Raw genomic sequence first — 14008 nt, forward strand, 5'->3', positions numbered from 1 at the left:
GTGGCAGCTGCACAGTAACTTGGGGAGGCATGGTGGGGTCTGTAGTGTGATCACTCACAAAAAAAAAAATAAGGCAAAGGGAACCTGACGGTTACTAGTCTGAGGGTGTGTTCACACCACGATTTTTCTATACGGTTTCGGGATATGGTTTCATAAAAAAAAAAACGTATGCAACCGTAAAGAAAACTGTGCCCATAGACTTCCCATTCAAAACTGTATGCAACATAATGTATACAGTTGTCTCCGTTTTTCAAACCATACGTTTTTTTACTTTTTTTTTATCCGGACAGAAAACTGTGGCCTACCATGATTTTTGGTCCAGGGGAAAAACTATATTAAACCATATACGTTTTTTAAAACATGGGAGTCAATGGGAACCGTACAGAACCGTATGTGCGTACGGTTCCATCCGGTTTTCATCATACGGTTTTTGGCTTTGCTCATTTCTTTTCTTGGAATTTTAATCAAACAAGTAAAACTTTATTCATAATGGAGTGAAAAGTTAAACACATATATGTTTTTTTCTTAAAAAACGGATGCAACTGGACATAATTTTTCAAACCGTATACACCGTTTTCAACCGAATACAGATAAAAATTTGTACACATGTTTTGATACAGTTTAGTCAGGTTTTGAGGAATCCTTTTTTTAATCAAAAACCTGATACAAAACTGTATTGCAAAAACGTGGTGTGAACCCACCCTGAGATTGGCAGGTGTGAGGGGCGTGATATCAAGCTGTGGCGAGAGACTCTTCTAGCCCTACAGTATGTGCTCTCCTTTGTAGACTTATAGCCCCCCAGACCTTTGTTCTGGGCAAAGTAAATCTGGTCACGGCTCTACCATAAGGAACCAAAGGTTAAGTTTATCGCCCTAACCCTGTCAACCATAATGCCCTTTTGTCTTTGCAGCGCTCTTATGGAGAGTTTAATAACTCCTCTGCAGGAAAGGATTGAAGATTGGAAGAAAACAGCAAATACACTGGACAAAGAGCACGCACGAGGTGAGGAAAACTCCCGCATCACATATCAGATTTACAGTGCCATTTCTCAGTGACCCGAACACACTTCAGCCACATCAAGAACCCCATATTTGGGCTCCATTAGTGCCTATATTAGCCACACATTGGCACCCATACAATGCCCCTGTAGTCTGGAGATGGTGACTGCCAGTTAGCAAATACCAGGCAGCACTTAGCTCAAGCCTCAGGTACACATTACATGCACTCCAAATGCTTTACCCATACAGATCTGTTCCCCAGTACAATGGATGACAGAGTAGTCATTGCTTCTGGAGTGTATTAATCCTCTAGTTCTGGACCCATCAGATCTGCCAACCCCATAATCTACTTTTCCCCACAGAATACAAGCGTGCCCGGCATGAAATAAAGAAGAAATCCTCAGATACACTGAAGCTGCAGAAGAAAGCTAGGAAGGGTATGTGCAACCTTAAGTGTGCAGCAATATCACCACCATCGTTACTACCACCATTATCAATACCACTATCATCATCGCCATCAAGCTGCTATCATCATCATCATCAAAACCATTAGAAACCCCCATGTACATTATAAGTTGCCCAATATCATACACTCCATTCAATATCAGCTACCCCGTATTATCTGTTATTATGCATCAGTTTTTCTTTAACCATTTTCTCCCTGAGGCTTTGCTGCTGTTAACCAAAGGTTGTAGATAAGGATGGGGAGTGAAGGTTCAGTGTTGGGATTGGGTGACCTCTCTTTTTGCATGCCTTTTTCTCACTAAACTTCCTTTCCTTTTCTCTTGCATTGCCTTCCAATACCTCCTGTAGAAGTTCTAGGTAAGTACACATCCTCTGGGGGTGAGGCGGGGTGGGGGGCGTGGGGTTGGGGGGACACTGACCTCTGGATAGGTGGGAGGGAGAGAGAAGGGGTGACACACCTCAGATGGGGGGGCACCAACTCAGTGGACAGATAAGTGATTCTACCTATGTACAAAGCCTAAGTCATTGTTTCACAACCAGGGTTCCTCCATCTGTTGCAAAACTAAAACTCCCAGCATGCCCAACCAGCCTTTGGCTGTCCGGACATGCTGGGAATAGTAGTTTTGCAACAGCTAGAGTCTCCCTGGTTGGGAAACACTGGCCTAAGTTCTGTCAGTAAATGTGAGCCATCTTGTTTAAATATAGAAGCCAAAAAAAGTCCTGTTTTTCAGCCTCTGAATGTAAACCAAGATGTTTTTGTGTTTGACAGCCAGTAGCGATCTTAAAAATGGTGAGCTGTCGACACAGAATATCTGTTAGAAAATTATTGTACTTTTTATTATGTAGTGGTAGAGCTACATTCACATAGGTCAATGACCCCATGAGTCTTCGCATCACAAACATTTTGCTAGCATGTGCCACTAGTGTCTAGTTGTTGAGGACCTGACCGATGTGACCCCCCCCAGACCACTAGAACAAAGCGGCAGCAGTACTTGGATGTGTTAGCCATCATTCATTATAGCCATCCATGCAGCCAAGCGGAACTGGCAGAAGGGTCACAGCGGTCAGACCTGCTGAAGCTTAAATGGGAACTGTCATTAGCAAAAATGTTTTTTGTTATGTAGATAATAACGTGTATATTTGTAATATATATTGGTTTTAAAATGTGTATAATTTTGGGTGAAAAAATGCTGTCTTGTCCCTACAACTATTGCCTGTGTGTGTCTGTGCAGAGAGAAAATAGAGGAAATGTGGGCAGGAGGACAAACAGGGCTCTGTGACATGCCCCCGGCTCACACAGCAGGCTGAGCGACAAGCCAGGAGCCTGCAGAGGGCCCTGTTTGTCCTGCCCACATTTCCAGTATTTTGTCTCTGCACAGACACACACATGAAATAGCTGCAGGGACAAGACAGCATTTTTTTTTTCATCCAACACATTTTTAACCAATGAATATAACAATATCTAATAATATGTACATTATGTAAAAAGTTTTTGAAAATGACAGTGCCCATTTAAAGAGAAACTGACAGCTAGTTCACCTGCACTAAACACAATATACAGGGTTATAGTGCTGGTGAATAGCTGTAAAAACAGGGGTTACTTAATATTTAGGTAAAGTATTTCCAGTGTTATGCCCATTACGAATTCAGTTTCCATTGTGCTGGGTTGTAATGCAGGTGAATAACTGTAAAAAGAGACGTTACTTAATATTTAGGTGAAGTATTTGCAGAGTTATGCCCATTACAAATTCTGTTTCCATTGCGCTCAAGTGCACAATGGAGGCAGGGAGCCCGCTCACCCAGCTCCCCTGAATCATCAATATTTGCTCTCTGACCTGCTGCCCTCCATGATGTGAGAGCCTGGGGGGGGGGGGGGGGGGGGAAAGAGCTCTGTTCCTCTCTACACCTGATTGTAGCTAGGCAACGGCACTTACCGCAGGCTCTCGTGTCACGGAAGGAGGTGGGCCGGGGAGTGAATATTGATGAGGCAGGGGAGCTGGGCGAGCCAGCTCCCTGCCTCGATTGTGCGCTGGAGCGCAATAGAAACAGAATTTGTAATGGGCATAACTCTGGAAATACATTACCTAAATATGTAAGTAACCCCTCTTTTACAGCTATTTATCTATTCATTGAGTCTAGTGCAGGTGAACTAGCTGTCAGTTTATATTTAAGGTTCCTCCTCCTGACGAGCCTGGTGGTAGCAGCAAGTGTCTCATTGTCCTGTTACAGTGCCTCTCTCTGTCTTGCAGGGAAGGGGGATTTGCAGCCACAGCTGGACCATGCGCTGCAAGATGTAAATGACATGTACCTGCTGCTGGAGGAGACAGAGAAACAGGCAGTGCGTAGGGCGCTGATTGAGGAGCGCGGGCGCTTCTGTACCTTCATTGCACTCTTACAGCCAGTCGTGGTAAGTACAGGCATATTCTAAACCAAGTGGTACCACGTTACATGACTCTGAGGTGTTGCATCACATGACTCTTTTTTTACATCTTTTGGTTTTACTGTTTTTAGAATGGAGAGATCCACATGCTGGGGGAGGTGACGCACCTGCAGGCAATAATCGACGACTTAATGCTGCAGAGTGATGAACCTCACAAACTGCCTGCAGCCAGTGAACAGGTCAGAGCTCTACCTGATACCTACTGCTAAGGAACGGTTTGTAGTCCCATGTAAATATAGCGCATTGTACTTTTTATGGACTTTGTAACAATTCCACACCAGTTAACATAGATGGCAGGCTCTAATTATTTTAACAGATTTTTCTAGACTTGTTTCCAGTCAAGACAATCTTCTCTGAGATAAACACATCAGAACCTTTGTTATACCATTTCTAATTGTTTGTTACAGTGGATATATATTAGTCTGGACACATACTGTCTGATTTTGCAAACAATTACAGCTTGGCTTCCATTTCTCAGATTGCTCTGGTAGAATAAAACCTAGTTGCTGTGGACAAGAGATAATAAATCTGTGCAGGTGAAATGAACTTGAGTCAAGGCTGTATATGCTGCAGAGGTTTGTCTAAATTGGGTTCTAATTAGGGCTGCACGATATATGGCAAAAGCAATCGAATCGTGATTTTTGCTTTTTGCGATATAGCGTTACGGCCCCCTGGGAAAACGTGCAATTATCTGCTCGGGCCGGCTCCCGTGTGCTGCTGCAGGCAGGGCCGGCCAGAGCAGGTAAAAACTAATTTAAATACTAAAAGTCAGTGTTTCCCAACCAGGGTGCCTCCAGTTGTTGCACAACTACAACTCACAGCATGCCCGGACCGGCAAAGGCTTCCAGACATGCTAGTAGTTGTAGTTTCACAACAGCTGAAGGCACCCTGGTAGAAAAACACTGAGCTAAGTAAAAGGGGAGAAAAAAAACTTCTGCTCACCTACTCAGGGTCCCTGCAGATGCTGTTCCCCTCGGTGCGGTCCCGTGTCTCCTCTCTTCACCATTAAACTAGTAGGACCTTTCCCTTTTCAGCCAATCACTGGCCGCAGCTGTGTCATGTGTCAAGTCAGTGATTGGCTGATGGGGAAAGGTCTTTTTGGGCAGCAAACACACTGGGTTTCCCGGATCCGGTGGGAGATTTGAAAAACGCGGGAAAACCTAGTGTATTGCTGCAGCACAAAATGTGACCGGGGGGGGGGGGGGGAGAGATTGTGACATGGGGGATATGTGACAGGGGGGATGTGACATGGAAGGAAGATTGTGACGGGGGGGGGGGGGGGGTAGATGTGACAGATGGGGGAGAATGTGACAGGGGGGGAGATTGTGACATAGGGGATATGTGACGGGGGAATGTGACAAGGAAGGAAGATTGTGACGGGGGTAATGTGACAGATGGGGGGGGAGAATGTGACAGGGAAAGAATGTGATGGGGGGGGTATGACAGGAGGAGGAATATGACGGGGGGGGGGAATGTGACAGGGGAGAATGTGAAAGGTGGAAGAATGTGATGGGGGGGGAATGTGACTTGGGGGGGGAATGTGACATGGGAAGAATGTGACAGGGGAGTGAATGTGACATGGTGGGGAATGTAACATGGGGGGGAGAATGTGACATGGAGGGAGAACATGATGGGGGGGAAGAATATTACTGGGGGGAGAATGTGACAACGGAGGGGAATTTGACAGGGGGGAGAATGTGACATGGGGGAGAAAGAATGTGACAATGGGGGGAATGTGACGGGGGAGAATGTGGGAAATGTGACGGGGGTGAGATATGATATGGGGGGGGGAGATAAGAAATGGGCGGTGGGCATAAAATGGGTGGATAGTTGTAAAATGGAGGAGATTGGACATGAAAGGGGGGATTTCACCAATCACTTATTATAACGCATCGCATATCAAAATCGCAATATTTAGGCCCATAATCGCTATTGCACATTTTCCCCATATCGTGCAGCCCTAGTACTAATGTAACAAACCCTCAGCCGTGAGAAGTATTAGGTGAAGTATTAGGTGGAACAAAAAATTGCCTTTCACCGACAGCAGACCTAGGTTTTGAATATGGTAAGGAAAGATAACCTAAAGTGTTTTAGGAATTGCACCTTCTTCGCCGACAATGAAATGTTCTGAATTTACATGGGACTGCACTGGCTCTTTCTGACTTTATGCTTCTGGTCGGTGGTGTTGCATGTTATTTCAGGTCATGGGTTATGAAGATTTCTGTTCAGTTTTAGCCATGTTCTCACACTGTGCTATGTAACAGTTGGAGAAAAAGGAAGAGATTCGGAGAAAATGATCCAGCTATGCTACATCTCTTTTCCACAATAATTTTCTTTTCTCACAGGTTATTAAGGATTTGAAGGGATCTGACTACTCCTGGTCCTACCAGACTCCCCCTTCCTCCCCCAGCAGCTCAGGATCTCGCAAGTCCAGTATGTGCAGGTGAGTAGTCTATTAGATAAAGATAGGGGCAGCTCCCCTCAACCAAGCACAACCCAGTCAAAGATCCCGCCACACCCCGGTATATGTGAGAGGTGTATTGTCCATAACGATGTCCCATTGTCTTACATCCTCAATGCTCTGACCATTTACCACAGTACAAAAACTGCCCCCTCCTGGCAAGCTGCCTCGCACCCTCACTCACCGGGTTCCGCGTGTCGCTATCGCAGCCTCCCGCAATCTACAGGAGGAGCCCAGCGGCTGGTGAGTGCCTCCTCCCAGGACTCTGGATGCAGTTCCCATGAAACAACCTATTCCAAGCCACCATCACCCATGCCCTCGGACATCACTAGCCAGGTATGTGTGGGGCCAGCTGTGAAGATGATGTGCAGAGTGCTGGCACCTTCCTATCTTATATGTTCTTCCCTCCATCAGAAGTCCTCAAGCTCAGCATCTTCAGAGGCCTCCGAGACCTGCCAGTCAGTCAGCGAGTGCAGCTCCCCTACATCAGTGAGTATAACCACATCATAAAGTCAGTCATAGCATCTGAGCAATGAACCCTGGGCCCCCATTAGGATAAGTGGATGTGATAGTAAAGAGCCAGTTTATTCCTAGATAAATGTTGTTTGTTTCATTTTCTCATTGTTTTCATGATTTTCGCTTGCTGTCATTAAATAGGAACAACAGTCTTTACATCCAGGGGCTGAAAATCTTTTCTGCTCTTGTTACACTAAATCTAGTCTAGAAAATCCTGGTTGAAGTGACACCAACCTACATAGTAAAACAGAGAAGGAAGCAGACAGCGCCGTACATTGTATAGTGGCCTTTCTGGGTTACTGCAGCTCAGCTCTTATTCACTGCATGGAAACTTGAACTCCAGTAAGGCTAGATTCACACGGCCATTGTATCCCATCCCACTATTCTCCAGTCATTGCTGCTAAATGGACCATATTAACAAACGGATGCAAAAGGATTCCATTAAGGGGCATCCCGTTGCATCAGTTTTTAATCCATTTATTTAAAAAAAAAAAACGGGTGCAAACAGAGACATTAAAGGCTCATCCATTTTCATTTCGTTACCCATAGACTTCACTGTTAACCCCTTAATGACCACGGACGTATATTTACGGCTCCCGTAATGTGAAGCGTGCTCAGAAGCTGAGCCGATCGGGCTGATGTCCGGTATTAACCTTTTAGACGGCGCAATCAAAGTTGATTGCGGTGTCTAAACCGGGAGAAATCACTGCCGGTTTGCTCAGCGGAGCTGTTTGGGACCACCGCAGTGAAATTAACAGCGGCGTCCCGAACAGCTGAGAGGACAGCGGGAGGTGCCTTATCTCGCTCCACGCTGTCCGATCGTCTTTTGATTGCTCCAAGCCTGAGATCCAGACTTGAGCAATCGAGCACAGATTACACTGATCAATGCTATGCTATGCTATGGCATATTGCAAGTAATAGTCCCCTATTGGGTATTAAAAAATAGTGTAAAAATTGTAAAAAAAAATAAAAAGAATGATAGTTTAAAATCACTAACCTTTTCCCATAAAAAAAAAGAATGTAAATAAAAATAAACATATGTGGTATCGCCGCATGCGTAAATGTCCGAACTATAAAAATATAATGTTAATTAAACCGCACAGTCAATGGCATACACGTAAAAAAATTCCAAAGTTGAGTATTTTTGGTCACTTTCTATATATCCTAAAAAATTTTATAAAAAGGGATCAAAAAGTCCAATCAAAACAATCATGGTAACGATAAAAATTTCACATCACGGCACAAAAGATGAGCCTTCATACCACCCCGTATATGGAAAATTAAAAAAGTTATAGGGGTCAGAAGAAGACAATTTTAAAGGGGTTCTCCGGTGCTTAGACAGCTATCACGCCCCCTCCCGTAGGCTTGCATTGAGGGGCGGAGCGTGACATCACACGGGGGCGGATCGTGACGTCACACGCCGCCAGCCCTGTGGTCGTCGGTAATCAGACCCGGAGCAAACACGCTTCGGGGACTGATTACAAACGGGGTGCCGCTTGCAAGTTCCCGGGGGTCCCCAGCGGCGGGACTCCATCGATCAGGCATCTTATCCCCTATCCGTTGGATAGGGGATAAGATGTCTAAGCACTGGAGTACCCCTTTAAACATACTAATTTTGGTGCATGCAGTTACATGTGGTAAAATAAGGAAAAACCTATGTAAATTGATATCATTGTAACCGAATGGACCTACAGAATAAATATATGGTGTCATTTTTACCAAAAAGTGTACTGCGTAGAACCAGAAGCCCCCAAAATCTACAAAATTGAGTTTTTTTTCCACAAATATTTTTTTTTTCTGGGTTCTCCGTAAATTTTGTGGTGAAATGTTTAAAGTCATTAAAAAGTACAATTGGTGGCGCAGAAAATAAGCCCTCATATGAGTCTGTAGGTGCAAAATTGAAAGCATTATGATTTTTAGAAGGTGATAAGGAAAAAACAAAAGTGCAAAAACAGAAAAACCCATGGTCCTTACCCCATTAAGGACCCGGGGTTTTTCCGTTTTTGCATTTTTGCTTTTTCCTCCTTACTTTTAAAAAACCATAACACTTTAAATTTTGCACCTAAAAATCCATATGAGGGCTTATTTTTTGTGCCACCAATTCTACTTTGTAATGACGTCAGTCATTTTACCCAAAAATCCACGGCCAAACGGGAAAAAAATCATTGTGAGACAAAATTTTCTAAAAAACGCCATTTTGTAACTTTTGGGGGCTTCCGTTTCTACACAGTGCATTTTTCGGTAAAAATGACACCTTATCTTTTATTCTGTAGGTCCATGCAATTAAAATGATACCCTACTTATATAGGTTTGATTTTGTCGTACTTCTGGAAAAAATCATAACTACATGCAGGAAAATGTATACGTTTAAAATTGTCATATTGTGACCACTATAACTTTTTTATTTTTCCATGTATGGGGCGGTATGAGGACTCATTTTTTTGCGCCGTGATCTGAAGTTTCTAGCGGTACCATTTTTGCATTGATAGGATTTTGGAATTTTTTTGCGCGTATGCCATTGACCGTGCGGTTTAATTAACAATATCTTTTTATAGGGACCTATAACACTGCACACACTGATCTTTTACATTGATCAGTGGTTTTTCATAAGAAACCACTGATCGTTGATTCTGCCGCTTGACTGCTCATTCCTGGATCTCAGGCACTGAACAGTCATTCGGCGATCAGACGGCGAGGAGGCAGGTAGGGATCCTCCGACTGTCAGGTATACCTAGCTGTTTGGGATGCCGCGATTTCGCCGCGGCGATCCCGAACAGCTCCCTGAGCAAACCAGCATGGTTTCACTTTCACTTTAGACGCGCAGCAACGCGATCAATGCTATTAGCCACGGGTCCCGGCTGTTGTTAGAGGCCAGGCCCGACCCACTATGACACGGGGCCACGCCGTGGCCCCGCATTATAGATCAGGAGCAGACTCATGACGTACGCGTACGTCATGAGTCCTTAACCCCTTAAGGACGCAGCCCATTTGGGCCTTAAGGACGCAGAAAATTTTATTTTTACGTTTTCGTTTTTTCCTCCTCGCCTTCAAAAAATCCTAACTCTTTTATATTTTCATCCACAGACTAGTATGAGGGCTTGTTTTTTGCGTGACCAGTTGTCCGTTGTAATGCCATGACTCACTTTACCATAAAATGTATGGGGCAACCAAAAAAAATACTATTTGTGTGGGGAAATTAAAAAGAAAACCACAATTTTGCTAATTTTGGAAGGTTTCGTTTTCACGACGTAAAATTTACGGTAAAAATGACGTGTTCTTTATTGTTTGGGTCAATACGATTAAAATGATACCCATGATAACATACTTTTCTATTACTGTTGCGCTTAAAAAAAAACGCAAACTTTTTAACCAAATTAGTACGTTTAAGATCCCCCTATTTTGAAGACCTATAACTTTTTCATTTTTCCGTATAAGCGGTGTTATGAGGGCAAATTTTTTGCGCCGTGATCTGTACTTTTTATTGATACCATACTTGCTCATATAAAACTTTGAATACATTTTTTTTCAATTTTTTTGGGAATAAAATGTTATAAAAAAGCAGCTATTTTGGACTTTTTTTTTCAATTTACGTTCACGACGTTCACCGTACAGTATCATTAACATTTTATTTTAATAGTTCAGCGATACTAAATATGTATATAAAATATTAACACTTTTTGGGGGTGAAATAGGGAAAATGGGACAATTTACATTTTTATTGGGGGAGGGTTTTTTTTCACATTTTTTTACTTTTATTTTTACACTTTAATAGTCCCCATAGGGGACTATTTATAGCAATCATTCGATTGCTAATTCTGTTCAGTGCTATGTTTAGGACACAGCACTGATCAGCAATATTGGTCATCTTCTGCTCTGGTCTGCGGGAAGGCAGATCCGAGCAGAAGACTCCCGGAAGGCAGCGGAGGCAGGTGAGGGGACCTCCGGCTGCCGTGCTTTATAATCGGATCGCAGCGCTGCGGGCGATCCGATCATCCATTTAAGTGACCGCGATGCTGCAGATGCTGTGATCTGTATTGATCACGGCATCTGAGGGGTTAATGGCGGACATCCGCGGGATTGCAGATATCCGCCATTACCGGCGGGTCCCTGGCTGCGATCAAAAGCCGGGACCTGCCGCACATGATCCGGGCATCGCTCCGATGCCCGCGGTTATGCTTAGGACGTAAATGTACGTCCTGGTGCGTTAAGTACCACCTCACCAGGACGTACATTTACGTCCTTCGTCGTTATGTGGTTAAGAGGTTAAGGTTAAATTTATAATATCCGTTTCTATTCAGTTTTATTTTCTTTTTTTGATGGGGAGAAAAAAAAAAGGAGCAGTAAGCAAATGGGTGATAAAGGATTGTAAAATAAAAAAAATACCATTGACATCAATGGGATTCTTATACAACCGTTTGCAGCCCGTTTGAAAAATTATCCAACATATTGACAACGGGAATTTATTAAGGGGGGCAGACGGTAATATGAACGAGCCTTAACCTAGGCTTTACAACTACACAAAGTATGGAGCTGTCTGTTTCCTGCTCTGTTTCACTGTGTATGTTGGCACCACAGCACTGGCAAGCAGCTGATCAGCAGGGGTGCCCAGTGTTGGATTAGGTCATCAATACATTTTGCAGGGAAACCACTTTAAAGGGGTTTTCCGGGGAACTAAACCCATTGCCCATCCTTTTCCTCTCAATAACCTGCCTAACTGTCCCAATATCATTCATTAGCTATATAGAAAATATAGAAAAGTTTTTACTCTCTTTGGTTGTCACTTAAATGCATGAAGTGAGGGAATGACATCATCCAGCAGTATACACTGGGCGTCATTCATCATTGTAGGTGTAAATAACATTTTTGTACACTTTTTTGTGCACTAGTAATGTATAGGAGCACCAAATGTATTAAATGGTCGCAGGGCACACATTTTGTGCAGGTACACATTTTGTGAAATTTCACCCTTCACATTACACCAAAAAGATAAGCCAAGTCTGGGCTTGTGTAGTTTAGAGACTTTTCAGTGGTTTTGTACCTTTTCTTGCACCTTTTTCACAAAAAGTCTCAGTTTATGAAATTAATTACCACTGCATAAGACTAACCTTAACAGCTGGTCTGTACACACTAAAAAAAAAAAAAAAAAAATGTGAACCAAAAAGGCGCAAAAAATAGAAGTGCAGCGCTGAGCCAAATGTGTGACAAATCTACACACATGAACAGCTCTAAAGACAATGATAAATGCCCCCATCTGTTTTTGTCCATCCAAATCCCTCTTTGAAAGAAGCCCCCCACCCTCATGAGGGACACGGACAATGTGGTTTCTGCACTGATGAGTCATGCTCTCTTTAGTGCTGAGAACTGGGAGGTGTGTGCAACCTCAGCCATTCAGACACTGAACCTCTCTCTGCTGCTAAGAGCAGGAGGGTGTGGGCTGGCAGAGCAGAGCTGCAATGATTGCTGGGAGATGTAGGCAAGGGGAGAGAAGTATGGCAAAGTATATCAAGCAGCTAGAGAAGACAACAGAGGCTACAGGAGCCATGCATATAAGTCAGAATGATTTACAGGGAACATATCCAGAAGGTGTGGCAGCTTTGGAGCATATAAATATATATATATACATACATATACACACACAGTGGGGCAAAAAAGTATTTAGTCAGCCACCAGTTGTGCAAGTTCTCCCACTTAAAAAGAAGAAAGAGGCCTGTAATTTTCACCATAGGTATACCTCAACTATGACTGAGACATAATGAGAAAAGAAAATCCATAAAATCACATTGTCTGATTCTAAAAGAATTTATTTGCAAATTATGGTAGAAAATAAGTATTTGGTCAATAACAAAAGTTCATCTCAATACTTTGTTATATACCATTTGTTGGCAATGACAGAGGTGAAACGTTTTCTGTAAGTCTTCACAAGGTTTTCACACACTGTTGCTGGTATTTTGGCCAATTCCTCCATGAAGCTCTCTTCTAGAGCAGTGATGTTTTGGGGCTGTTGCTGGGCAACACGGACTTTCAACTCCCTCCAAAGGTTTTATATTGGGTTGAGATCTGGAGACTGGCTAGGCCACTCCAGGACCTTGAAATTGTCACGCCGAGCGCTCCTGGTCCCGCTGCTTCCCCAGAGCGCTAGCGGCGTGCTTCTTTATGCAGCGCTCCGGTCGGCACCGCTGACCGCGAGCACTGCGTCCATGTTCTCGGAGGGGATGCGATCCGAGGTGCGGGACGTGCCCACTCTCGGATCGCGTCCTGTGTCTCTCACCCACCACGTCCTCCTTCACTGCCCTCCCGGTGCGCGCGGCCCCGCTCTCTAGGGCGCGCGCGCACCGGCTCTATGAAATTTAAGGGGCCAGTGCACCACTAATTGGTGCCTGGCCCAATCAGTTCTAAACATATAAAAACCCACTTCCCTTTCCTGTCCTTGCCGGATCTTGTTGCCTTGTGCCCTGAGAAAGCGTTATAGTGTGTCCCAAGCCTGTGTACCTTGACCTTCTGCTGTTGCCCCTGACTACGAACCTCGCTGCCTGCCCTGACCTTCTGCTACGTCTGACCTCGCCTCTGTCTAGTCCTTGTGTACCGCGCCAGTCTCAGCTGCCAGAGAGTTCGAGTCGCTACTGGGGAACACGACCTGGTAGTTACTGCCGCAGCAAGTCCATCCTGCTTTGCGGCGGGCTCTGGTGAACACCAGTAACTGCTTAGAACCGATTCCCCAGTACGGCCCGCGTCATCGCCTCTCTGGTACAGGGGATCCACCTCCAGTGTCTTCACCAGCCGCTAGTCCGGACCCTGACAGAAATGCTTCTTAAGAAGCCACTCCTTCGTTGCCCAGACGGTGTTTTTGGGATCATTGTCATGCTGAAAGACCCAGCCTCATTTCATCTTCAATGCCCCTGCTGATGGAAGGAGGTTTTCACTCAAAATTTCACGATACATGGCCCCATTCATTCTTTCAAAGGAAAGAATGAATGGGCCCATGTAAAGACACAGATCAGTCCTCCTGGTCCCTTAGAAGAAAAACTGGCCCAAAGCATGATGTTTCCACCCCCATGCTTCACAGTAGGTATGGTGTTCTTTGGATGCAACTCAGCAATCTTTCTCCTCCAAGCATGACGAGTTGGGTTT

At 44.3% G+C, this 14008-nt stretch overlaps 1 protein-coding gene across 3 annotated transcripts in view; it reads left to right on the forward strand.

The window, feature by feature from the left end:
* Positions 1–14008, forward strand: part of MTSS2 (MTSS I-BAR domain containing 2) — a 61923-nt gene that overhangs the window by 34354 nt on the left and 13561 nt on the right. Inside the window, exons 5-12 of one of the 3 annotated variants that reach the window (XM_056525420.1) lie at positions 911–1002; positions 1361–1435; positions 1812–1820; positions 3713–3870; positions 3975–4082; positions 6249–6346; positions 6502–6700; positions 6779–6853. In XM_056525420.1, coding sequence (XP_056381395.1) covers positions 911–1002; positions 1361–1435; positions 1812–1820; positions 3713–3870; positions 3975–4082; positions 6249–6346; positions 6502–6700; positions 6779–6853 — 814 coding nt within the window. The remainder of the gene's footprint in view (positions 1–910; positions 1003–1360; positions 1436–1811; positions 1821–3712; positions 3871–3974; positions 4083–6248; positions 6347–6501; positions 6701–6778; positions 6854–14008) is intronic. The other 2 variants (XM_056525422.1, XM_056525419.1) reach the window with 2 other exon arrangements.

This window comes from Hyla sarda, chromosome 6, assembly GCF_029499605.1.
Source record: "Hyla sarda isolate aHylSar1 chromosome 6, aHylSar1.hap1, whole genome shotgun sequence".
Taxonomy (NCBI): Eukaryota; Metazoa; Chordata; class Amphibia; order Anura; family Hylidae; genus Hyla; species Hyla sarda.